Genomic DNA, 25,553 nt, shown 5'->3' on the forward strand with positions numbered 1-25,553 from the left:
TCCATTAAACACAAACAAAAGCCTGATGGCGCTAAATGTGTTTAGTTTCTGATAATATAATTCACATATTAAAGTGTGAATTTACAAATAAAGATAAATGTAAGGTATGTAAATGTAAAAAAATATTGCTAAACCTTTAATTTAGACAATTGAATTGAAAGAAATTACAACAAAATGGAAGGAAGTGGAAAGAAATGAACAGAAATAGGGAATAAGCAGATGGAAGCAGCTGTAAGGCTTTAATGAAGTTTCTGCACTAATCAGTAGAATGTAATTAGAGATTGAGGAAGTCATTATGTTACACACTCCAGTACAGTAGGTGGCGCTAATCACAACTAATAATAGACTGAAACCCGACAGAAAACTAAAAGAAGAAGGAGAGATGGGCGGGGTTTATTTGTTGTTGACACCTGAGGCCTCCTGCGCATGCGCGTTCTGCATTCTGAAGAAACGCTTGTGTCCAAACCGAAAGTAAAGACTCGATCCTTAAGAATGTAAAATCTGTCATAAATATCACATTACGGTAAGATTATTTATCGGCTTCTGATATCATGTCACATTATTGTTTTCTGTGCTCTAGCCTATCCTAAATTTAAAGCTCAATATTATGACGTAAAGTGTCAAGTTCATCTTCAGATGCCAGTTTCATAAACAACCACTAATTTTAGACCAGATTGATCAACTATCAATTACTTAGGGTTAATCTTACTTTTCGGATTCAAGTTTGTCTCTGCACCGGCCTTGATTATATTTTATCATATTAGTTGTGACATAAACCTAAAGTCTGTAATCCTCCTGAAGTCTTCTTTATTTCCACATAAGAAATGTTTTATCTGAGAAGCTGTTTAGAGTATGATATCTATAGAATATATATATGATATCTCTATCCATCCTAAATAGTATGTGGCATTAGTAATTTTCAGTATTTAGGGCGGATAGGGTGGATAGTATGCACATTGGGATGCAGGGATTGATATAATATAATATTCAAAGTACTGACACCTGTTTTCCACATAAAAAAAGAATGTGTTGAAATAATATGATTAAAGTGAAATTTGAGTCAGTGTGATTTAATTTTTAACGAACTTGTTTGTTTAATAAATACATTGAAACTAGAGGGAGAGCAACTATTAAACATTTGAAAAATTTAATACTGTAATAACTTGTTTACTAGTGCTTCAACAACTAAAAATCAATAATGGATAAATAATCTTCAACAAATTTCAATAAGACACAAGAGCATATGTAAGTTTGAATCTATTCACTTATGCGTATTTTGGTGTATCGCATTAAAAAAAAAAAGATGGATGGATGGAAACGACAAGATGCGCATAAATTCTAAAAATGCGCATAAAAGATGTATGTGTTCAACTGAATCTGATAAATACTATATGAGAATGTGCATAAACTATGATGGAAACACTTTTACTGAATGAATTCCCATTTACAACACCCAATGTAAGTAATCGAACTGTCCAACACCCTCATGTCGTTCCACACCCGCAAGACCTTCCTTCATCTTCAAACACAAATTAAGATATTTTTTGATGAAATCCGAGAGGTTTCTGTCCTTCCATAGACAGCCTATGCAATTGAAACTTTGACGCTTCAAAAAGTTCATAAAGAGATCAGAAAACTAATCCATGGTTCACAGAAGTGGAGGGCTGGTCCCGGGTAACTTTAGAGGTTTAGTACAAATATGATAGGCTACAAATATATATAGTCTACAGGTCCATATATGCACAATTAATGATTTAAATATTATAATCTCCATTCAACCACACACATGATCTTATTCCTAAATTACAAAGATTCTGCTGTCTATTAAACCTTTAAAGTTATGATCATGCTGGAATATAATTTAAACCTTCTTTAATGCTGCCGCTGATCCAGAGAGCACAGCGCTCATGTAAGATATATGTCTGAAACAGCTTCACAGACCGTGTTTTCAGCTGACAGTATTGCTATCACTTCTGTTACAAACATACAAAAATATTTCGCTAAAAGTTTATAGTCCGGATATAAACACAGATGTTGTGGCAACTGCAACCAAAATGAGTAAATGACCTTTGAAACTAATGTTGTGCAATGTTGAGCCTGTAGGTGGCGACCAGTGACTGTTAAAATGTATATGATGAAATTCTTTCAAAAACTCTGAATGTAACAAGTTTATTAATTTCAAATGATTTTTTACATAATGAATTCATTAAAATTATTATAAAATTATTGTTTTATAAATACTTAAATATACATCATAACATTTATACATTTATAAATCGTCTCATTTATAACATTAAGTAGAATATTTTGTTTGATTGTCTGTTTTGTATTCAGAATCATGGGAGAACCGTGATCTCTATATCTATCTCTAAAAATACAATTATACAGAAAGTCATAAATTAAGCTTAAATGAAAATATAAACTTAACTAACAGGCTACTATTATCACTAATATTAAAATGTACAGTCTACAGTGTGTCTACAGTCTTTATGTAGTCTACATTAACAAGGATGTGGAGCAGTTATAATGCATTATAATGGAGGATTCTGAAATGTTTTATAATTGTAAATGTGGCGCTTCTCATCCAGTGTGTGAAGATCTGCAAACCACGCCCCTCTATCACAAAGTCTGTCGTTAAAATGATTCGGTATAATTACCTCCCAGAATCGTCTCACACGATTGTGTTCACAAACACCAGGAATCTGAATGCAAGAGAACATGACAGTGTTTATTATTACGTCTGCGCACTCTGAGGTGCAAGTTATTTATTATATACAAAAATGATTTTATACAGTGGCTTCTACTGCAGCAACTTCCATTATTCTTAGAGATATTTAGTGTCAGTTTATCAGGAAGTGAAAATTTTACTCTCTTCGACTCACTGGATAGAAACGCTGCTTTATTCGTAAATGTTTTATGCGATATTCCAAATTTGTGAAGAAGTTAAATTCTCAACTTTGGATGGAAACAGCCAGTGAGGTCAGACAGTGACGTTGGGTAATGGGGTCTGGATCACTGATCAGTTCATCTCAGAGCAGTTCAGTGGGTTCAGATCTGGTTCCTCCACAGTCAGTAAACCATTACTTTATGGACATCATAAGAAAATGATCCTCCAGAAACTGAAGCTACAAAGTCTGAAGCACCAAATTCTCCAGAATGTCTGTGTAGAATTAAGATTTGTTTTAACTGAAATTACTGGAATAGTTTAAAACATTATGTGTAATTTATTCTCTGTGTTTCCATATGCAGGTCTGAAGTCAGTTTCTCATTATGGAGAACAGAGAGAGCAGAGAGAGATCTTCATCTGCAGAACCCAGCTGTGTTTCTATGAAGAGTGATGGATCCATGTTTCATCCTCCTGTATTCAGTGATGAAACAGTGACCTCTGACCCCAGGTGAGATATGATCTAGTATCAGAGACAATAGACTGTCTCATAATAAATAATACGGCAGGCAGAACTAAAGGTAGAATTATTTTGGTGTGTTTTCTTAGTATCTACAGGATGAAGAGACAGATATCTTCATCTCCAGAACCCAGCTCTGTGTCTATGAAGAGTGACGGATCAATGTTTATGCCTCCGGTATTCAGTTATGGAGCAGTGACCTCTGACCCCAGGTGAGACACAAAATTACAGATTAATTTGTTAATCCAGGAATGTAATAATTTATAAACGATTGGACAGATTTCTTAGTGTGATAATAAATAAATATAGTATGCATGTGCAGCACACATGGTTCTCATGATACAGTGTTTTCAGAACAGCTTAATATCATATTATGAAACAGTAAAGTATCATGAAAACCTTGTTTTGTAGTAAATGCTGCTTAGGGGTTGCCTAAGCAACAACCACAATCGTGTCTTCAGTATGGTATCAAAATCTAATATCGTAGTATCGTTATAAAATCAATACCATATGTGGTCTGAATTTCTGTGCAGGATTATGAGTATTGCACATAATTTTACTCATTCAGCAGGTTTCACATTTATAATGCAGGAAATTACTGCAAACATTAATTAGTAAATTAATCAACGTAGATAATCTCTTAGATAAACTTTTTGTGAGAAATAATTTCACAAGCAGAGTGAATGAATCAGAAGAGCTGCATTTCCTCTCTCTCTCTCTCTCTCTCTCTCTCTCTCTGTCTCTCACAATGAGCAAATGGCTTCTGGCTTCAAATGACATCACGTCTGAACTATAAGAGAGCTGCGCTACAACACTTTCACTTGTGTATCGGCAGCTGAGGGGAATGTTGCCCACATCTTTTTAAGCCATGCCAATATATACAGTGGGTACATAAAGTATTCAGACCCCCTGAAATTTTTCACTCTTTGTTATATTGCAGTCATTTGCTAAAATCATTTAAGTTCATTTTTTTTCCTCATTAATGTACACACAGGACCCCATATTGACAGAAAAACACAGAATTGTTGACATTTTTGCATATTTATTAAAAAAAGAAAAACTGAAATATCACATGGTCCTAAGTATTCAGACCCTTTGCTGTGACACTCATATATTTAACTCAGGTGCTGTCCATTTCTTCTGATCATCCTTGAGATGGTTCAACACCTTCATTTGAGTCCAGCTGTGTTTGATTATACTGATTGGACTTGATTAGGAAAGCCACACACCTGTCTATATAAGACCTTACAGCTCACAGTGCATGTCAGAGCAAATGAGAATCATGAGGTCAAAGGAACTGCCTGAAGAGCTCAGAGACAGAATTGTGGCAAGGCACAGATCTGGCCAAGGTTACAAAAAAAATTCTGCTGCACTTAAGGGTCCTAAGAGCACAGTGGCCTCCATAATCCTTAAATGGAAGACGTTTGGGATGACCAGAACCCTTCCTAGAGCTGGCCGTCCGGCCAAACTGAGCTATCGGGGAAGAAGAACCTTGGTGAGAGAGGCAAAGAAGAACCCAAAGATCACTGTGGCTGAGCTCCTGAGATGCAGTCGGGAGATGGGAGAAAGTTGTAGAAAGTCAACCATCACTGCAGCCCACCACCAGTCAGGGCTTTATGGCAGAGTGGCCTGACGGAAGCCTCTCCTCGGTGCAAGACACATGAAAGCCTGCATGGAGTTTGCCAAGATGGTGAGAAATAAGATTCTCTGGTCTGACAAGACCAAGATAGAACTTTTTGGCCTTAAATCTAAGCAGGGACAGGACGACTGGTTTCAGCTGCAGGGACAGGACGACTGGTTGCAATCGAGGGAAAGATGAATGCAGCTATACGAGCGTATGGGACGCTCAAGGGGGTTCAGGTGTAGTGCACCAAAGATGGGGTGTGTGTGTTTCCGGTAAGAGAAACAGGAGAGGGAATCCCAGTTTAACTCGTTTAATCAAGGAGGTTTGTATATGTTACTTCACACATGTGGTCTATAATAAACAGAAAAGAAATAAGGAAAACAGTTGTAAATATATCAGAAAAATGACAAACATTCAGTTATTAAGTAAAATTAATTAACATACATAGTTTAACTGCGTGCTGATTATATTAATAAATAATTAACTAAACAATGAAAAACAGATCGCATGATCGTTGCGTATGCTCAATATTATAAGAAATTATGCAATGTCTTCAATTTCAACATTTTCCAAAAAACACTGAACAAACTGGGCGATATGCAACCAGTAAGTGAACATAATATCCATACTTCACTAGAAAAACACTTATTTTCAAGATCAAAGTCCGTTAGGAATACACCCTGGTTTCACTTTGTGATGCAGTTTCAAATGCGCTCAATCCACGGGCAAATATCAACATTCAGAATGACAATATCAATCACAAAGTTAGAATACAGTTGAAAACTCACCAGCAATCATTCACGCACAGGAGAAAACATATACAAAGTGGAATAAACAGTCCAGCCAGCCTGATTCATATTCGGTATTTAGCTGCCGATTCTGCAAGTCCACGCCCTGAATGAGCTGCGTATAATACATACCACTAGGGGGCGTGTTAGGGCTTTCTCACACAGCCGCCCCCAAATGTGAGTAAGGACATAGTGAGAAAGCCTAACTAATTGGTAGGCTCAACAGGGTCATCATCAGAAAGCTTAGGGAGTGGGACTATACGGGATACAGGTCTCACATATGTACTATTGTTTACTTGAACTTCAACTGTTCTGGTACGTCCATCAAGTCCAGGGAAAATATTTGTCACTTTACCTACTGGCCAACATGCACGTGGAAGTTGTGAGTCCACTATCAGTACCACCTAGTCTAGACCAATTTCTCCTCCATCTTTACACCATTTCTGTCTTTCTTGCAGATTTGGGAGACAGTAATGGATGAACCTAGACCAGAAATGGTCAGCAAGTACCTGGCTATGTTTCCATCTTCTGGTTCCCAAAAGATTACTTGAATCATAGAGCACTTGTGGAAGCGAGGAATCGTGTCGACCCATTAGGAGAATGCTAGGTGTAACTGGGTCTAGATCCGACACATCTGAGGACACGTATCCCAAAGGCTTGGCATTTAGGATGCCCTGTACCTCAGTGAGCACAGTACGCAGTACAGTTTCAGTCACTGTTTGATCCTTCAGTACTACCTTTAGGGCCTGCTTTACTGACTTAACTTCCCGTTCCCAAGCTCCCCCGAAATGAGGGGCACCAGGTGGAATAAATTTGAATGAAATCTGTTGTTCTGCGAGTTGTTCCTTTAGTTGAGGTATCATGGCTTCATAGGCTGCTCTCAACTCTTTGTCTCCACCAACAAAGTTGGTACCATTATCGGAAAGAAGCTCAAATGGTTTCCCTCTTCGAGCTATGAATCTGCGGAGAGACATCAAGAATGCATCTGTGTCAAGGCTCTCTAAGAGATCAAGGTGGAGACAACGGGTGGTCAAACATTTGAAAACTATTCCCCATCTTTTCTCTGTTCTTCGGCCAATCTTCACTGTGAATGGACCAAAGCAATCCATTCCAGTGGAATAGAATGGGGGTTTGTACAGACGCAGACGTGCTGGTGGGAGGTCGGCCATTTTGGGTATATTAGGCTTGGCACGCCATTTCTGACAGTCCATACACATATATTGATGCTTCTTGATAGCTTCCCTTCCTCGCAGAATCCAGTATCGTCTTCTCAGCTCGGCAAAGACTCTTTCTGGTCCAGGGTGTAAAAGGGAGGCATCATAGTCCTTGATCAGAAGCTTGGTTAGGTTGTGTTGCGGATCAAGCACAATGGGATGTATTGCATCCAATTCCATATGCTTAGCATGTCTTAGTCTCCCTCCAACCCTGATAAGTCCACTATCTTTGACATACTCGGGGGATAAGGATGCTAATCTGCTGTTGGACGGTAATGGTCGTTCAGAGGCGAGAGCCTTAAACTCCTCAGGAAAGGAATCTTTCTGAGCCTTTTGTAGTAGGAGCTTCTCTGCTGAGATGTAACTGTCTGGATCATCTGTTGGCTGCGTGGAAGATGTAGCCGCCCCATGAAGGGATGTCACTGTATTCTTTAGTAGCTCAGTCCAGGTACTAAATTGGTCGACATCAGGAAGGGGAATGTCTGAACTAGTGCATATATGCAGGCAAATTGCTGACTTTTTCAACTCTGCCTCTGGTTCAGGTTCATATGCTGGTAAAGTGGGCCAATATGATTCTTGCTGATGCAGGAAATTTGGTCCATTAATCCATCGACAAGGTGGGGTTAAATCCTTTAACGACTGTCCTCTTGTTATGAAATCAACAGGGTTGTTCGCTGAATCAACATACCTCCAGGAATCAACATCGGTAAGTGTCTGAATTTCGGCCAACCGTGTCCCGACAAAGACTTTGTATCTGCATGAGTCAGATTTAAGCCACTGGAGGACGGTCGATGAGTCTGACCAGAGAATGACATGATTAATGTCAACAGTTAGTTCAGCTTGAAGGATATTAGCCACCTGCGCACCGGTAAGTGCCGCACTAAGCTCCAGCCGAGGGATCGTCATTTGCTTATGAGGTGCCACTCGTGAACGGGCTAACACAAATGAGACATGCACATGTCCTTCATTGTTTTCTGTGCGCATGTAGGCCACTGAGCCATAAGCCCTCTCTGATGCATCGCAGAATATATGTAAATCCCGATCAAGTATTTCTCCATGCCCCTCAAATGGAGTGTAACATCTTGGGATTGCGATTTGATTCAAACTTTGAAGCTCTTGTTGCCAGTCTTGCCGTCTGGTTAACAGGCTCTCAGATGTGATTGGGTCATCCCACCCAAGATTGTTCTTCCACAAATCCTGGACCAGCACTTTGGCTCGGGTAGTAAACGGAATTAGATAACCCAGGGGGTCATATTGTAATGCCAAAACTCTGTAGACATTACGCAGAGTGGGTTCAAGGCATTCGGATTGACTGGGTTTGTAGCTGAATGAGTCTCTGAGGCAGTTCCATAGTAGCCCAAGTGTACCTTCCAGAAGGTCAGTACTCTTTTGTGATAGCCAGAGTTCACTATTCTGTGATCTTGCTTCAGAGGGAAGATGCTGGATTACCTCGGGTCTGTTGCTGGCCCATTGGCGGAGCTCAAATCCACCTGTGAGCAAAAGTTGCCATAGGTCGTCTACTAATGCTCTAGCTTCAGCAACTGTTTGAAGGCTATGTAGACAGTTGTCTACATAAAAGGAACTTTTGACTGTTCTGACTAGAGCTGGGTCTACTTGCGGGTGGGTCTGAGTGATTTCCTGGAGTGCATATATGGCACAACATGGACTGCACGTTGTGCCAAATGGCAAGACTTGCCATTCGTAGATCTTAGGCTGTTCTGTCCTCTGCATGTCTCTCCACAGAAAGCGCACAATAGGCTTATCAATTGGCAAGAGGCAAACCTGGTGGAACATGCCTTTCACATCTCCGCTGATGCGACAGGGTATTTGCCGAACCTCAGCAAGACACCAAGTAAAGACGGACCAAGAACGGGCCCAGGCAGGAGGATGTCATTTAGAGCTTGGCCTTGGTATGAAAAAGAACAGTTGAAAACTATTCTGTCCTTGTAGTTATGCGTCACCATATGGTGAGGGATGTACCATGACTCAGGAGACTGCTCGGCTTCTTGAGTTGATATCTCTGTCACATAGCCAGCTTCTTGCAGTTTCCTCATTTCGGAACAGTAAGACTCAGCTCGCCTAGGGTCTTTAACAAGTTTACGCTCAGTGCTTCGAAGGTTCGCCATTACTGCTTCTTTAGGGGCTTTGAGAAGTTCAGCATTGGGTCGTCTAAGCAAGGGAGTGGCATAACGCATAACTCCGCTGACTTCTACCCTTGTTGCATGTGTCTGGAGAAGAGCAGGGGCATACTGGTCTTGTTTGGAAAGAGTGGCTGTTTTCTCATTAATGTAGGGCAGAGTATCAATTTGCCAGAGGCGTTCCACGTTCTTTAATAACTCTGTATTCTGTGTGGTTGTGGTTATGTGGAAACACTATGTAGGGGAAAGAGTGGTTTGACTGAGCCCAATGGGACCTTGGAGGGTCCAACCAAGTCTGGTACAGACAGCAATAGGTCCTTTGGTGGGTCCCATGCACACTGGCTGAATAGGAGTAATCAGGTGAGGCATGTCAGACCCAATGAGCAATAGAGGTTGGGCTCGGTCTATCAAGGGCAATGGCAAGGACCTAATATGCTCATACTTGCGCTGAAGAGCAGATACAGGGTAAGAATGTTCGAAAAGTCTCAAGTTATCTGCGGTGAAAGCATGATGAATCAGGTATTTCCGGCCTGGTTTGTGCAAGGGTGACACATGAAGGGAAACAGTGGCTCCATGCAGATTAACTACATCCTGATGAACAGTGCTTAGAGTGAGTGTTTCAGGTGAAGTAGGGAGATTCAGCTGGTCTACAGCCTGTGACAGAACAATACTACGCTCTGAACCATCATCTAACACTGCGTATGTTTCCATGACTTTCTCTTGATTGCGCAGTAAGACCTTGATTATCTTCAACATTACCCTTTGAGATCGGTTGGGCCGATCTAAATAGACCTGAGGGGTCGGAACATTGACCAACAGCACACTCTTGTGGATCTGTAAGGCTGCATCATGCAATATGGTCAAATGTAACTCTTTACAATTTGTACAGGTTCTTTTCAGAGTACAACTGTCTGGAGTATGCATTCGCCCACATTTCCAACAGCGCTTCTCTTTGGATATCCACTGTACTATTTGCTCTGTGGTCAGTATCTTGAACTTGGGACAGGCATTAAGGAAGTGGTCTTTGGTGTTACAGTATGGGCAGAAGGGTTGAAACTTAGAAGGGGTCTTAGATTTCGTCTGTCCCTGCAAGACTGAACTAGCCTCAGCTGAATACAAGATAGATGTGGATCTCTCTTTTGGGCGAGAAGGTACTGACCTTTGCTGATATTTCTTGACAGATCTGGCATTGTCAGCCTGATACAGGGTAGCTGCTTTATTGGAGATGCGCTTCGCCTGTGACTTCATCTGCAGCCATGCAGACAGATCAGGTAATGTATAGGTGCGATCTGTGCCAGTTTGCAGAATACCTCGGCTGAAACAGTACTTGACGAACCCATCGCGATATGATGGTGGCATCTTGCTTAACAAGCAATCAACATGAGAGCCACAGCGCAGCTCATATACATTTGGGCCCTCCAACGTTCTGAGCATCCCTACTAGTGTTTGGATAGATAATGAAAAGGAATCAAATGCTTCTGCATCACCGAATTTGACTGCTGGTGCATTCAGTATGACACCTAATTCGGACTGTACCAGCTGACGAGGTTGGCCATATTTATCCGTCACAGGAACCGTAGGTGGGGCTGTAGGTAGAACACTAACAAAGGGTGTCTGACTATCGGTGACAGAGGTGTCTGAGTAATGGTGCGGTCTGGCCACCGCAGCTGGGTTAAAGAGTAAAGGAGCAGCATAATCTGGCCTAGACATGAAGGTGGGCTGTGCAGTAACTAGCGAAGCCGATGACCTTGTAACTATGCTGGGCTGGGTTACTTCTGCAGCTGAGGTGACAGAAATGAACGGGGGTTCAGCTACTGAAGCAGTAATGTGTGCAGCAGGTAATACAGGGGAAGGCATTACTGATGTTGCAGGTATAAAGTTAACAAGGCAAGGGGTAGAATGACTAGGTATTACATGGTCGGATGATTTAAGATCATCGGTAGCAGCAACTCTGTGCTGTCGAGCGCTTACCTCAATCAGAGGATCAACAGCATGGCTGGACTGTGAATCAGGAACATTAACATCTTGAGATTCCTGTTTAAGAAGTGCACAAACATATTTAGCAGCCTCAAGCTCATTTTGAACCTTTTTGAGACGCCGCCGGGTCTCTACCTGCTTAGCGAGCAACTCTCTAGCCTTAGTGGCTTGTTCCTGTCTATACTGCGCTTTTCAAGCCTGAGCATCAAGTCTCTCACACTCTTTATCAACAATGGAATCCTCTTCAATCTGCTGTTGAAGTTCTTCCAAGTCTAGAGTCTTTAGCCTTTCCTCCAACATGGCGGCTTGAAGATCAGAGAGTCCATGTCTGGGAGATCTGCGTTGTGCACTGCGATGGGATCTGGATGAAGTACTGGAAACCATGCCAGAAGAAACGGATCTAGACGCATGTCTTGATGGTCTGGATGGTCTCTGCGAAGACGAATCAGCAGGAGGTGGCTCTGGATGTAGGTTAGGTGGGAGCTGGACATCATAATCGGCCAGATGGACAGGAAGGTGTCTCTCTCTTGGAGGACGAGGTCGAACAACAGGTTCAGTTGCACTGGGAGTTGCACTGGGAGTTTCAGGATCCATCTTGATACACGCCTCCGGCTCGAAGGACCATATACGAGCATATGGGACGCTCAAGGGGGTTTAGGTGTAGTGCACCAAAGATGGGGTGTGTGTGTTTCCGGTAAGAGAAACAGGAGAGGGAATCCCAGTTTAACTTGTTTAATCAAGGAGGTTTGTATATGTTACTTCACACATGTGGTCTATAATAAACAGAAAAGAAATAAGGAAAACAGTTGTAAATATATCAGAAAAATGACAAACATTCAGTTATTAAGTAATATTAATTAACATACATAGTTTAACTGCGTGCTGATTATATTAATAAATAATTAACTAAACAATGAAAAACAGATCGCATGATCGTTGCGTATGCTCAATATTACAAGAAATTATGCAATGTCTTCAATTTCAACATTTTCCAAAAAAACACTGAACAAACTGGGCGATATGCAACCAGTAAGTGAACATAATATCCATACTTCACTAGAAAAACACATATTTTCAAGATCAAAGTCCGTTAGGAATACACCCTGGTTTCACTTTGTGACGCAGTTTCAAATGCGCTCAATCCACGGGCAAATATCAACATTCAGAACGACAATATCAATCACAAAGTTAGAATACAGTTGAAAACTCACCAGCAATCATTCACGCACAGGAGAAAACATATACAAAGTGGAATAAACAGTCCAGCCAGCCTGATTCATATTCGGTATTTAGCTGCCGAATCTGCACGTCCATGCCCTGAATGAGCTGCGTATAATACATACCACTAGGGGGCGTGTTAGGGCTTTCTCACAGCAGCCAAGTACAGGGATATCCTGGACGAAAACCTTCTCCAGTGTGCTCAGGACCTCAGACTGGGCCGAAGGTTTACCTTCCAACAAGACAATGACCCTAAGCACACAGCTAAAATAACGAAGGAGTGGCTTCACAACACTCCGTGACTGTTCTTGAATGGCCCAGCCAGAGCCCTGACTTAAACTCAATTGAGCATCTCTGGAGAGACCTAAAAATGGCTGTCCACCAACGTTTACCATCCAACCTGACAGAACTGGAGAGGATCTGCAAGGAGGAATGGCAGAGGATCCCCAAATCCAGGTGTGAAAAACTTGTTGTATCTTTCCCAAAATGACTCATGGCTGTATTAGATCAAAAGGGTGCTACTACTAAACACTGAGCAAAGGGTCTGAATACTTAGGACCATGTGATATTTAAGTTTTTCTTTTTTAACAAATCTGCAAAAATGTCAACAATTCTGTGTTTTTCTGTCAAGATGGGGTGCTGTGTGTACATTAATGAGGAAAAAAAATGAACTTAAATGATTTTAGCAAATGGCTGCAATATAACAAAGAGTGAAAAATTTAAGGGGGTCTGAATACTTTCCGTACCCACTGTACATGCAAGTGATTATATATCATTCAATTAACTTGTAAACTGAGACTGAAATGTAAGACATTAATTATACAGAAAATACAAGATTGACACCTGTATTGATTTACTATGTGAGTAAATACTATTTTATTTATACATTTAAATCCTTTACATACTTTTTTAATCTGTTCTTTTTGTCATCTTTGTAGTTTCAGCAGAGTGGATATAGATGATCAGACTGGAGATTCTCCTCAACCAATGAATGATGAACTGCAGAGAGTCAAAGACCGACACAAAACCAGCATGAAGAACAAGTATGAGAGATTATTTGAGGGACTGAAACTCCAAGAGAATGAAACCCTCCTGAACAGGATCTACACACAGCTCTACATCATAGAGGGAGAGAGTGAAGGAGTGAATGAGGAACATGAGGTTTTACAGATGGAGAAAACAGCCAGAACACAACACTCACAAGACACTCCAATCTACTGCAATGACATCTTTAAAGCCTCACCTGAACCAGGACTTGAGGAGAAACACCAGATCAAGACTGTTCTTACTAAAGGAATCGCTGGAATCGGAAAAACCGTCTCTGTGCAGAAGTTCATTCTGGACTGGGCCGAGGGAAAAGCCAATCAGGATGTAGATTTCATATTTGTGCTTCCATTTCGAGAGCTGAACTTAATCCGAGATCATCAGTACAGTCTTCACAGACTTCTGCTGGACTTTCATCCTGAACTTCAAGATCTGGACTCAAAGATTTATGAGGAGTGTAAAGTTGTGTTCATCTTTGATGGTCTGGATGAAAGCAGAATCACATTGATGTTTTCAGATGATCAGGAAGTTTCTGATGTGACTGAGACTTCATCAGTGGGTGTGTTGATGTCAAATCTCATGACAGGAGATCTGCTTCATTCTGCTCTCATCTGGATCACCTCCAGACCAGCAGCAGCCAATCAGATCCCCTCCAGATTCATCAACCGTCTGACAGAGATTCAGGGATTCAATGAGCCTCAGAAGGAGGAATATTTCAGAAAGAGAATCAGTGACGAACATCAAGCCAGCAGAATCATCTCACACATCAGAAGAGCAAGAAGCCTCCACATCATGTGCCACATACCCGTCTTCTGCTGGATCTCATCCACTGTGCTTCAAAAGCTCCTGAAAGAAGATCTGAGTGCAGAAATCCCTCAAACTCTGACTGAAATGTACATCCACTTCCTGCTGATTCAGATCAACATGAGGAATCAGAAGTATGAAGAGAGAAAACCACAAAAACTCATGAAATCCAACAGAAAAGTCATTGTGAAACTTGCTGAAGTGGCTTTCAAACAGCTGATGAAGGGCAATGTGATGTTCTATGAGGAGGACCTGAGAGAGAGCAGCATAGACGTCACTGACGCCTCAGTGTATTCTGGGATTTGCACTGAGATCTTTAAGGAGGAATCTGTGATTCATCAGAGGAAAGTCTACAGCTTCATTCATCTAAGTGTTCAGGAGTTTCTCGCTGCTTTCTATGTGTTTTACTGCCATTTAACGAAGAACAAGGGACTACTGAATGAATTTAGATTTTACAGATCTGATAAACACTCTCTGTATAGGTTACTAACATCAGCAGTAAATAAAGCCCTTGAGAGCAAGAATGGAGAGCTGGATCTGTTCCTGCGGTTCCTGCTGGGCGTCTCACTGGAGTCCAATCAGAGACTCTTACAGGATCTACTGACACACACAGAGAAAAGCTCAGAGAACATCAGAGAAACTACACAGTACATTCAAAAGAAGATCAAAGATGGACGTGAACTCTCAACTGATCAATCCATCAATCTGTTTGTCTGTCTGCTGGAAGTGAAAGATCAGACTCTGTCCAGAGAGATTCAGGAGTTTGTGAAATCAGACAAACACTCAGAGAAGAAACTCTCTCCTTCTCACTGCTCAACAATCGCCTACATGCTTCAGATATCAGATGAGGTTCTGGATGAATTTGATCTGAAGAAATACAACACATCAGCTGAGGGGAGAAGAAGACTGATACCAGCTGTGATCAACTGCAGAAAAGCTCGGTGAGTGTTTATTATTAACAAATAAATAATCATGTTTAATAATGAATCTAGCACCATTTCCTAAATAAGAGATTTTCCCCTAAATAACAAGCTTACCCCCTGTTTCACAGACAAGGCTTAAGCTAGTCCTAGACTAAAATGCATGTTTGAGTTCTTTTAACTGAAAGTAATTTGCCCTGATATATCTTAAAATATGTCAGTGCCGTTGTTTTGTCTCAAGATGCACACCAGTAATGTTTTTTTTCTAAGGCACATTCATAAAAGCTATTTAGATGCCCTAATTGAGCTAAGGCCTGATCCTGGCTTAGTCTAAGCCCTGTCTGTGAAATCAGGTCTTAAGGGGCTCGCACACCGGACGCGAAGCTCAGCGCCACGCCACGTCTTTAAAATTCGAACGCATTGTTTTCTATGAGTGTACGCACCGGCGGCAACATTCGGCGCCTGTCCGTGTTGCCCATCTATGACTCAGAAAACAATAGAAAACAATGCGTTCGAATTTTAAAGATGTGTCGCGGCGCTGAGCTTCGCATCTGGTGTGCGACTCCCTTTAGAGTCTTAAAGGGGGGTTGACATGCCTTTTCATTATTTTAATTGTGTTCTTTGAGGCTCTCTTATTATGTTAGTAAAGTTTTTGCTCAAAAACAGTCATATATTTGCACAAAAAGATTATTTTCAGTCAGTGAATTTTAGAGGAGTCTCTCAGATTCATAACTCAATATTTATATCTTCAGAAAAGCATTGCTAAATTTTTCAGTGTTAAAATATCTGAAGCACAGCAGTAGGGTTGCTGTTACATTAATATCGTGTCATAAAAGCGTTCTGAGTTGCAAGTACTTTATTCTCATATTTAGCCGAACACACAAGCAATCTTCTTCGTCAGCATACAAGCGTGTGATTAAAAACTAGCCTAGAGTTATGTGATATAAAAGAAAACGTGATTGGATTCATCAGACCAGGCCATATTCTTCTATTGCTCCGTGGTCCAGTTCAGATGCTCACGTGTCCACTGTTGGCTCGTTCGGCGGTGGACAGGGGTCAGCTTGGGCACCCTGACTGGCCTGCAGCTCCATACCAACAAACTGATGCACTGTGTATTCTGACACTTTTCTATCAGAACCAGCATTAACTTCTTGAGCAATTTGAGCTACAGGAGCTCGTCTATTGGATTGGATCACACAGGCCAGTTTTCGCTCCTCCATTTACTTGCTGCCTAATAGAGGGTATGCACGTGACGTCACCGACGACCGTTATGACTGCGGTCACGCCCACTGAGTGGCACAAAGACTGAGTGGCAGCATTGGTTTTCAGCGTGAATGCAGCGAAAAACGCACAAAACACATCCAAAAAGGGAAAAAGCTTTGAGATTGATAGTCAAAGCTACAAATAACTTTGATACAAAACCTGAGGTATATATTTAAAAACTGCCGGAATCTACAAAAAAAGAGAAGCAAATAAATCACTGCAATTCACAGAAACAACTGGACTGGCAGAGAAACATGAATTTGCAGTTATCATTTTGTGTCGAATTGTTGGATTTTGAGGTAAAATCATACCGTATATATTGTATTGTTATATATTGTGTTGACAGTTCATCAATTTAATATTTACCGTCTTATATTCTGCATAAGCGAAGTTCAAAGCCTATAATTTACATATTATAGTGTAACAGAGTTCGTAGGATAGGAAGGAAGATGACAGGGTCGGCTTTGACTACTGACTGCTTTTATTCAAATAAACAGGTGTGCAGACAGGCACAAAACAGTCACAAAATAACATGAAATCACTCCAAACAAAACACAACAGAAATCCACGGAGTGCAGCAGTCAGTAGTCCTTCTTTCTCTCCCACCCTCCCGTTTCTCCTGGCGTTAAATACTCTCTCCATGCCAATTACTGAAACAAGAGACAGGTGTTTGCCACATATAGTTTATCATTCAAATACATTGTGAATACAGAAACATTTGGATTTGTGCAGAATTGGAGAGATAGGTAGTTGACGTGTTCTTTTATTTTTCGTTACATTTCTGTTCTGAATAGGCTGTTCTTTGTAGGATTTATTGTCTATAGCTATACGTTTATAGTTTGTTTACCTTTTGAACAAAATTTATGGTTAACAGTTAACCAGTTGATTATGAGCATCCCTAATTAAAACTTTCCAATGCGGATGCTCTGATTTTTTTTTTTCTCCACAATTCTCTCTCTATATGAGAGTGTTCTTCTGGCTGTAGCATGTTGTGTCACTTTTTGTTTGAAAATAATAATGGCCATGTTCTCTGGTGAATTCCTTGGTTTTTGACGCATAGCTAGGTGTAAGGTAATGTTTTTAATGTATAAGCCATTTTTTTTTTTTTTTTTTTAGCAGCCCACCTCAGCTTGTCAAAAATGTTTTTTTACCGTGGTAGTGCTAATAAACATTTAAACTATGGTTATATTAGTTATATGGTTATATTATGAATATTTATCTGAGAGTCGATCAGACGTGGTCAACTCATTGTCGGCTGCTGTGGTCTTCACAGAAAAAACAGAAACTTTATTTTAACAAACATAGTACTCAAAACATTCTTCTAAATTAACTTAATAAAGAAATTAAAAGAATTACAACTACTTTGGCATTAAAAAGAAAACTGAACTATTTTAATGGCTGCAACAATGGCTGTGTTAGGGGGAGGATTAAAATAAAAAACATGAGCTCCAGTCGGGCTTGGGGCGACAATTCTGATAAGCTGTCAGACACGGGCTGGAATCAGTTGTTCCCAAACTTTACATATAAGAATATAAGCCCCTCATACATATAAGAAAGATATAAGGACCCTCCCCCCCCCCCAAAAAAAACAAAAAAAAAACAAAAACAACCAAACAAACAAAAAAAACAACATGCAAATTCACTCTCTACCAGAAGGTGGTGCTTATGGAACAGCAGCAATACACTCCAAAAAATGCTTTTCTTACTTAGTATTTAAACAACATTTTTTCTTGTTTTCTGGGGAAAAATCTAAATAATGTGAGTTTTTGCTTAAAACAAGCTAAATTATCTGCCAATGGGGTAAGAAAATAATCTTGTCTCTGTTTGGGACAGTACCAAGAAACAAGATTTCAAACAGAAACAAGATTATTTTTCTTACCCCATTGGCAGATAATTTTGCTTGTTTTAAGCAAAAACACATCATTTTGATTTTTTAAAAAAAAAATCAAATAAAAAAAATTACTTAAAAGAATGAAAGCAAAAGCATCTTGGTCTAAGAATTCTTGAGACAAAATAATAAATAAGAAAAGCATTTTTGTAGTGTAGAATTTCCTTGGTTACCTCTGTAAACAAGGCAGCACCGGCACTGCATTTATATAAACACTACTTTAATAGGCATTATACAGATTTTTTTTTTTTTTTAAAAGTCATCGAAACTAGTAAAGTATGTAAGTTCCTTCAGAAATGCATTCAAATAAGCCCCCACCCCAATTTAATGTGTAGAGTTGTCTTTCAGTATTTTAAGCATTGCAACAGTGAGCTTGCTCTGCCCAGTACAGTATTTTCTCTACTCTTGTCTTTGCATCCGTCTTCAGCATGTCCCATCTCTGGCCTCTGTTAATGTCCACACAAATTACATTTTGGGAAATGATTGCAATGCATTTTGTGTGCAAGTCCGGGACAAAAAACAGAACTGGCTGGTTCTGATAGTTCGGTTCAGTAGACCGGTGCAACTCTACTACTGGCAACCCTTCACCTGAAGCTCTGAGGAAAACACGCTCACATGTTAGGGAAAGAAGAGAAGAGAGTGGAAAAATTCTGGATTTTTTTTTTATAAGGTAGATTGAACCATACACACGTTTTCACTGCGTTATTGTATACACACCAGCCGCTGCTGACTTTTCATTTTTGCTCTCACAGCAGGTGTAAACAAGCTCACAAATTTTGCGTCATAAAAATGAAATCGGCAAGCTTAGAGACCACTTGTAGAATCAAAGAAAGTAATTTACAACATTTTCGGATAAGTCGCCAATCATTTGGAGCATTTCTAGGTTTTTCGTCTCCATGTATGCCCTCAAAGCATATAAACTCCCCCCCCCGCGCACAAATTGTGGTGCCCCCCTAAGGGGGGGGGGTTGGGAACCACTGCTATAGATGATCTGACTATTGATGTGTGTGTTCTGCTCTCTTTCAGACTTGCTGGCTGTAATCTCTCTGTTCATTGCTGTGAGAGTTTGTCATCAGTCCTTCAATCCTCAAACTGTGTCCTGAGAGAGCTGGACCTGAGTTACAATGACCTGCAGGATTTAGGAGTGAAGCTTCTTTCTGATGCACCGAAGAGTCCAAACTGTCAGCCGCAGATACTGAGGTATTTAAGAACATATAAGAAATCATTTACCGTGAGACGGTCATAATGTTGATGCGTTTGTAGATGATCTTACTGTTGATGTGTGTGTCCTGCTCTCTTTCAGACTTGTTGGCTGTAATCTCTCTGTTCATTGTTGTAAGAGTTTGTCATCAGCTCTACAATCCCCAAACTGTGTCCTGAGAGAGCTGGACCTGAGTAACAATGATCTGCAGGATTCAAGAGTGAAGCTTCTTTCTGATGGATTGAAGAGTCCAAACTGTCAGCTGCAGATAATGAGGTATTTAAGAATATATAAATGTCACGGTGGGTTGTAGTATTCAATTGCACGACAAAGGAGATCTCCTCAGGAATCTTTAATGGAGTAATCTGAACAAGGAACAGGAGTATGTAGCTACTTCTCTCCCACAAAATCATGTCAGAGGAGAGGACAGATGAAAGGGAGACACTTACAAAAGTTAGCTCATCAGTGTGACAGTTGTCTGCATTCTGTAAAAAACACTGTCGACACTGGATGTGAGCAGCACGACACGTCAAAATCAAACAGAAGCCATGTGACAAGGTGACAACAGTAACCTGAGCCCCCGTTTTATGTCTGACGTACTCCACACGCTTGCTCTGACAACAGGGCAAATAGGTTTTGAATGTTCACTTTGACATGTCCAGGACTGATAATAACAGGTTCTGTTTGCATTTGATGTGCATTTACCCCCCACCTGCCAACACTCTTATTTTAAGTGTGATTCATTGGACCAAAAATTAAAAACAAAAAATTAATTTGACTGATGGCATTATTTATTTTTATCTTTTTTTTTTTTTTTTTTTTTTTTTTTGACCATGATAACCGTGTAGTGAAAATATGACAGTTTTGCTGTGGCTTTGTTTGGAACTATTTTTATTGGTGAAATAAAGCAAAACCAGACAATATTGTGTCTAAAGCTCACAATATAAACTATTATTTATTGAACTTTTTAAAATAACATCTTATTTGCAATCATGCTTACATTCAGGAAGACCGACTCTGTCCTTGTAATATTGTGTCAGGGTTCTGTCACTTCTGTATAGTTTATTTCTTGGTTTTGTGACAGAGCTCTGACACTCCCGTTCTTGTCCTGTTTTTGTGTGAGCGTACGGTCTCGAGTGTTCTCGAGCCGTGCGCTCTCTTGTCTGCATGCCTTGTTTCATGTTGGGAGCATGGCGTTCGGATCCCGGCACTCGTGTCTAGTTTGGTTTCAGTTTCGTGTCGGGATACTCGCGCTCCCAGTCCTGTCTTTTATTGTGAGCGCACGGTCAAGTGTTCTTTCACTTGCCGTGCATTCTTGTCTCATGTTTTGTCTCTTGTATTGTCATGTTTTGTGTAGCACGTGGTTGTTTCCACCTGCCGCGTGCTTTCATGTTTTGTCTTTTGTGTAGCACGCAGTCTGTTTCACGGGCTGCGTGCTCTCATGTTATCTTGTTTATATGTGAACACGTGGCTTATGAGTTTTCATAGTTGCGTGTTCATGTCTCGTCTTGTGTAAGCACATGGCTTGTGATTTTTCTTCATTGGCCATGTGCTTGTGTTTTTGTTATGTTTGGTGTGAGCACATGGCTTGTCATGTGTTTCTTTGTGCCATGTGCTCTCATGTCTATTGTCTTGACCCCGCCCATCTTGTTACCTCATTATTGGTTCATTTGCCCCACCTGTCCTCCCTCATTACCTGCCTTGTTTGCTCTCCTATTTATTCTCCTTGTGTTTGCAGTCCTGTGCTGGTTTGTCATCGTACATTCCCTTGTCCTAGTCAAGTCAAGTCAAGCTGAGTCTAGTTTTGTCAAGTCTGTTTTTCCCCCCAGGGGGTAGTTTTTGTTGTGTTTTGTTTTATTTTTATTGTTAATAAAAGCACTTCTATCCTGCACTATTGAGTCCTTGCTCCTTCCACCACCCCAAAACCTGACATATTGGTCAACTTTATCACATGATAAATATAACAAATATAACACATAATACAAATATAACAAAAACAAGAAATGCCCCTGTATGACTTTTTTTCTAACTGCTTTCCATTAGGCAGCATAACGCAGTGAATGCTTGGACTCTCAAAGTATGTTTTTGTTTGGATTTTGTAAAGTAAATTATATACTTGATAATGTCTACGGAGCCCCACACATGACATGCAAGAATGTCATGTCTGGGGCTCCGTAAATGTCAGATCGCACATCGTTAAAAAAAACACACACAGACAAACACAGTCCTAGCAGAGCACTCTTTAGCAGTAGATTAATCAAAGCACATTTAAAACCTCACCAAATTAAACATCACATTTCCATCCACTTATTTTTATGTGCATTTTAGGATATTGCATACAAAACTGCTGGATGGAAATGCCAAGATGCGCATAAATTCTAAAAATGTGCATAAAAATCAAACTCTTTTGAGTCATAATTTTTTTATCTGGCAAAAAAACATGTGCATAAAATACTATGGAAACACATTTACTGAATACATTTCTCAATGCGCATCAAAAAAATGATGTGACTTTGCACAATGGGACAGCATAATTGGACTAACCAGCCGGCCGATCTTGACATCTGAAATGGTCATTCTGAAATGCCCGGGCAAAGTCTGTTATCAAAGTGGTTTGGTATAATTACCTTTCAAAACTGTCTTAAATGACTACATACCCAAAAAGCAGCATATGCCCCCAAAAGCAAGATAATGCATTTAATGTGGTTCATCTGCACACACTAAGACACAAGTATTTTATTATATATGAAAATTATTATATATAGTTTGTTCTCCTCCTCCTTGTTGCCCTATCAGCCATTTACTTGTAAGGCAGTGTTTGTGCATGAAGGCACCTCGCGAAACTGATTTCAGACAGACTTCTAAAGCAGCGTAACAGTTTAATGATCTACCGCAGGGATGGGCAACTTCGATAGTGACGAGGGCCAACGTTTTTTCTCCTTCATACCAAGGGGCCAGATTACTAATCCACACTCGCACCTTTAACACCGTCTTATTCAGTTTACTTTTTATTAAGGGAAATCAATGTATAATTAATGCATCTTGTTTTTAAAGATTTTATTAACTGTAAAAAAATGTGCAATTATGCTTATACTAATGGAAAACTTTTTTGGGAAACAATATTACCCCAACAAGGAAATGTAAATATCTCAATAGCTAATTTGCAACAAACAAATGTAGTTCTCCTATTTTTGATTACAAGCCTACAGAACTTTTTCAACTTAACCTCAGAGAGCAGTTAAAAAGGGCTTATTCAAAAAAAATAAAAAAATAAAATAAAAAATTACCATAATCCACATTCACGTATAACCAAGAATAAAAATACTATTTTTAAAAATGTTTAAGAACATAATTAAGTGCATACGTTTCTGTGATTCATTTGGAAAAATGGTTTTGTTGACTATGCATTTTACTTGTGAAATCTAAGACATGTGCAATTCGTGGCATCGTGTATCTTTTTTTAATATTTTTTGTTAGCCACTTTTCCAACGTCAGGCCAAACCATTATCTTTGCTCCCCTGTTCTGAGCCGGACCTTACAAACATGGTTTTGTTTTTTCACTGTGGGGCTGATAACGGAGCTCTTCAGTCGTTGCCTTAGTAACGCAAGTTTTTACACACGATATGCGATGTAAATATTGACCGCATTATGTACGATGATCAGTCATTTCCTTTAATTGCATGATTAATATGTGTTCATGTTGCTCAAATATCATGTTTAGCAAGTTATGGAGCAACTGGCAGCCAGACAACAGACAAGTGGCCGTTTCTGATTGATGACCTCACAACTTGCATTCTAGCAGTAGCCTATGGTTCGGAATGGTGGCTAATTCCGGGCCGAGAATTATAAGTAATTGTGTTTACTGTTGAGCAACTGTTGAGTGTTGATGTGTGTTTTGTTGATGATGAGGCTGTTTTGATCCATCTGCAGGTTGTCTGGCTGTATGGTGACAGAGGAAGGCTGTGGTTTTGTGTCTTCAGCTCTGAGTTCAAACCCCTCACACCTGAGAGAGCTGGATCTGAGCTACAATCACCCATCAGATTCAGGAGTCAAGCTGCTTTTGGACAAACTGAAGGATCCAAACTGTTCACTGCAGATACTCAAGTGTGTGAAACACTGATTCTGACATACTAAACATGTGCATGATGCACATCAAATCAATGTGTGTTTGTGTGTTAATAGTGTGGATCATGGAGGAGAGATCAGGATCACAGCAGGACTACGAAAGTGTAGGTCTAAACACACACACACACGTTTGTTTTTGTGAATTGTGGGGTCATTCCATAGGCGTAATGGTTTTTATACTGAACAAACTGTATTTTCTCTCCCCCTACCCCTAAACCTAACCATCAAAGGAGACTGTGCACACTTTTACTTTCTCACAAAAACTTATTCTGTATGATTTATAAGCCTTTTGTGGAGACATGGGTAATGCCCTCATAAGTCACCCTCTCCTTGTAATACCTATGTCATACCCATGTCATTATACTCATTTCTGTCCTGATATGTCACAAAAACATGCGCGCACACACACACACGCACTCACACACACTCTCTCACAAACACACTCACTCACACACACACACACACAGTCACACAGTTGTTGTTATAGATGTTTCTCTCTTCTTGTGTTCAGGGGCCTGTGATCTCACACTGGATCCAAACACAGTAAACACTCGTCTCGTTCTGTCTGAGGAGAACAGGAAGGTGACGTTTGTGAAAGAGAAGCAGCCGTATCCTGATCATCCAGAGAGATTTGAAAAGTATCTTCAGGTTCTGTGTAGAGAGAGTCTGACTGGACGCTGTTACTGGGAGGCTGAATGGAGCGGAGGTGCTGAAATATCAGTGGCATATAAAGGAATCAGCAGGAAAGGAGGGAGTGACTGTGTGTTTGGATTAAATGACAAATCCTGGAATCTGAACTGCTCTGGTAACAGATTCAGTGTCTGGCACAATAGGAGCAGGACTGTTCCACCTGCTGTCTGTTCATCCTATAAGAGAGCAGGAGTGTATGTGGACGTGTTGGCCGGCACTCTGTCCTTCTACAGCGTCTCTGACACACACACACTCACACACTTACACACATTCAACACCACATTCACTGAACCCCTCTATGCTGGATTTACAGTTTATAATGATTCATCAGTGTCTCTGTGTCAGATTAAATAACACACACACACTTGTAAATCCTCTTTCATGTGTAGTTGTTTATCTTCATCTAATTGTTTTGATAGTAATTCATTTTTTAGGTTCAGAGCTAACCGTTCAACTGCTGGTGGGGCTTAATAATAATAATAATAATAATAATAATTCCTTACATTTATATAGCCTTTTTCTGAGTACTCAAAGCGCTTTACATATGGAAGGGAGAATCTCCTCAACCACCACCAATGTGCAGCATCCACCTGGATGATGCGACGGCAGCCATATTGCGCCAGAACGCCCACCACACACCAGCTAATTGGTGGAGAGGAGACAGAGTGATGAAGCCAATCAGTAGATGCGGATGATTAGGAGGCCATGATGGAGAGAGGCCAATGGGAAAATCTGGCCAGGATGTCGGGGTTACACCCCTACTCTTTTCGAAGGACATCCTGGGATTTTTAACGACCACAGAGAGTCAGGACCTCGGTTTAACGTCTCATCCAAAGGATGGTGCTTTTTGACAGTATAGTGTCCCCATCACTATACTGGGACGTTAGGACCCACACAGAGCACAGGGTGAGCGCCCCCTGCTGACCTCACTAACACCTCTTCCTGCAGCAACCTAGTTTTCCCAGGAGATCTCCCATCCAGGTACTAACAAGGTTCAGCCCTGTTTAGCTTCAGTGGGCAACCAGTCTTGGGCTACAGGGTGATATGGCTGTTACCTGTCTGATGCTGTGAAAACCCGTCTGGTCAATCATTGAAGCTTGGTTTTGCAGATACTGTCTCATGCCCTTTACTTTTTAGGGTGTTAATTTCATATCATTTTCTGGCTGCTGTCCTGTGCTTTTTACTTTTTACTTAAATTCATAATATTAGATATAATATGTGGAATAATATTCATTTACAGAGTGGGTCTGAATCA

General features: G+C 40.4%; 1 protein-coding gene across 1 annotated transcript; it reads left to right on the top strand.

The window, feature by feature from the left end:
• The first annotated feature begins 387 nt into the window (after positions 1-387).
• Positions 388-24,893, top strand: LOC125278889 (NACHT, LRR and PYD domains-containing protein 3-like). The gene is made up of 9 exons (XM_048208290.1): positions 388-523; positions 3,250-3,395; positions 3,494-3,616; positions 13,302-15,152; positions 19,309-19,482; positions 19,586-19,759; positions 23,414-23,587; positions 23,666-23,712; positions 24,120-24,893. The coding sequence occupies exons 2-9, from the start codon at positions 3,271-3,273 to the stop codon at positions 24,650-24,652; spliced, it is 3,201 nt and encodes a 1,066-aa protein (XP_048064247.1). The 5' UTR covers positions 388-523; positions 3,250-3,270; the 3' UTR covers positions 24,653-24,893.
• Positions 24,894-25,553: the final 660 nt, after the last annotated feature.

Source organism: Megalobrama amblycephala, linkage group LG11 (assembly GCF_018812025.1).
Source record: "Megalobrama amblycephala isolate DHTTF-2021 linkage group LG11, ASM1881202v1, whole genome shotgun sequence".
Taxonomy (NCBI): domain Eukaryota; kingdom Metazoa; phylum Chordata; class Actinopteri; order Cypriniformes; family Xenocyprididae; genus Megalobrama; species Megalobrama amblycephala.

Excerpts from the sequence above, each read along its gene's own strand:
- LOC125278889 (XM_048208290.1), top strand. The coding sequence starts at position 3,271 with ATGGAGAACAGAGAGAGCAGAGAGAGATCTTCATCTGCAGAACCCAGC. Across the intron at positions 3,396-3,493 it reads ACAGTGACCTCTGACCCCAG|TATCTACAGGATGAAGAGAC; the intron begins GTGAGATATGAT and ends GTGTTTTCTTAG. Across the intron at positions 23,713-24,119 it reads CACAGCAGGACTACGAAAGT|GGGCCTGTGATCTCACACTG; the intron begins GTAGGTCTAAAC and ends TCTTGTGTTCAG.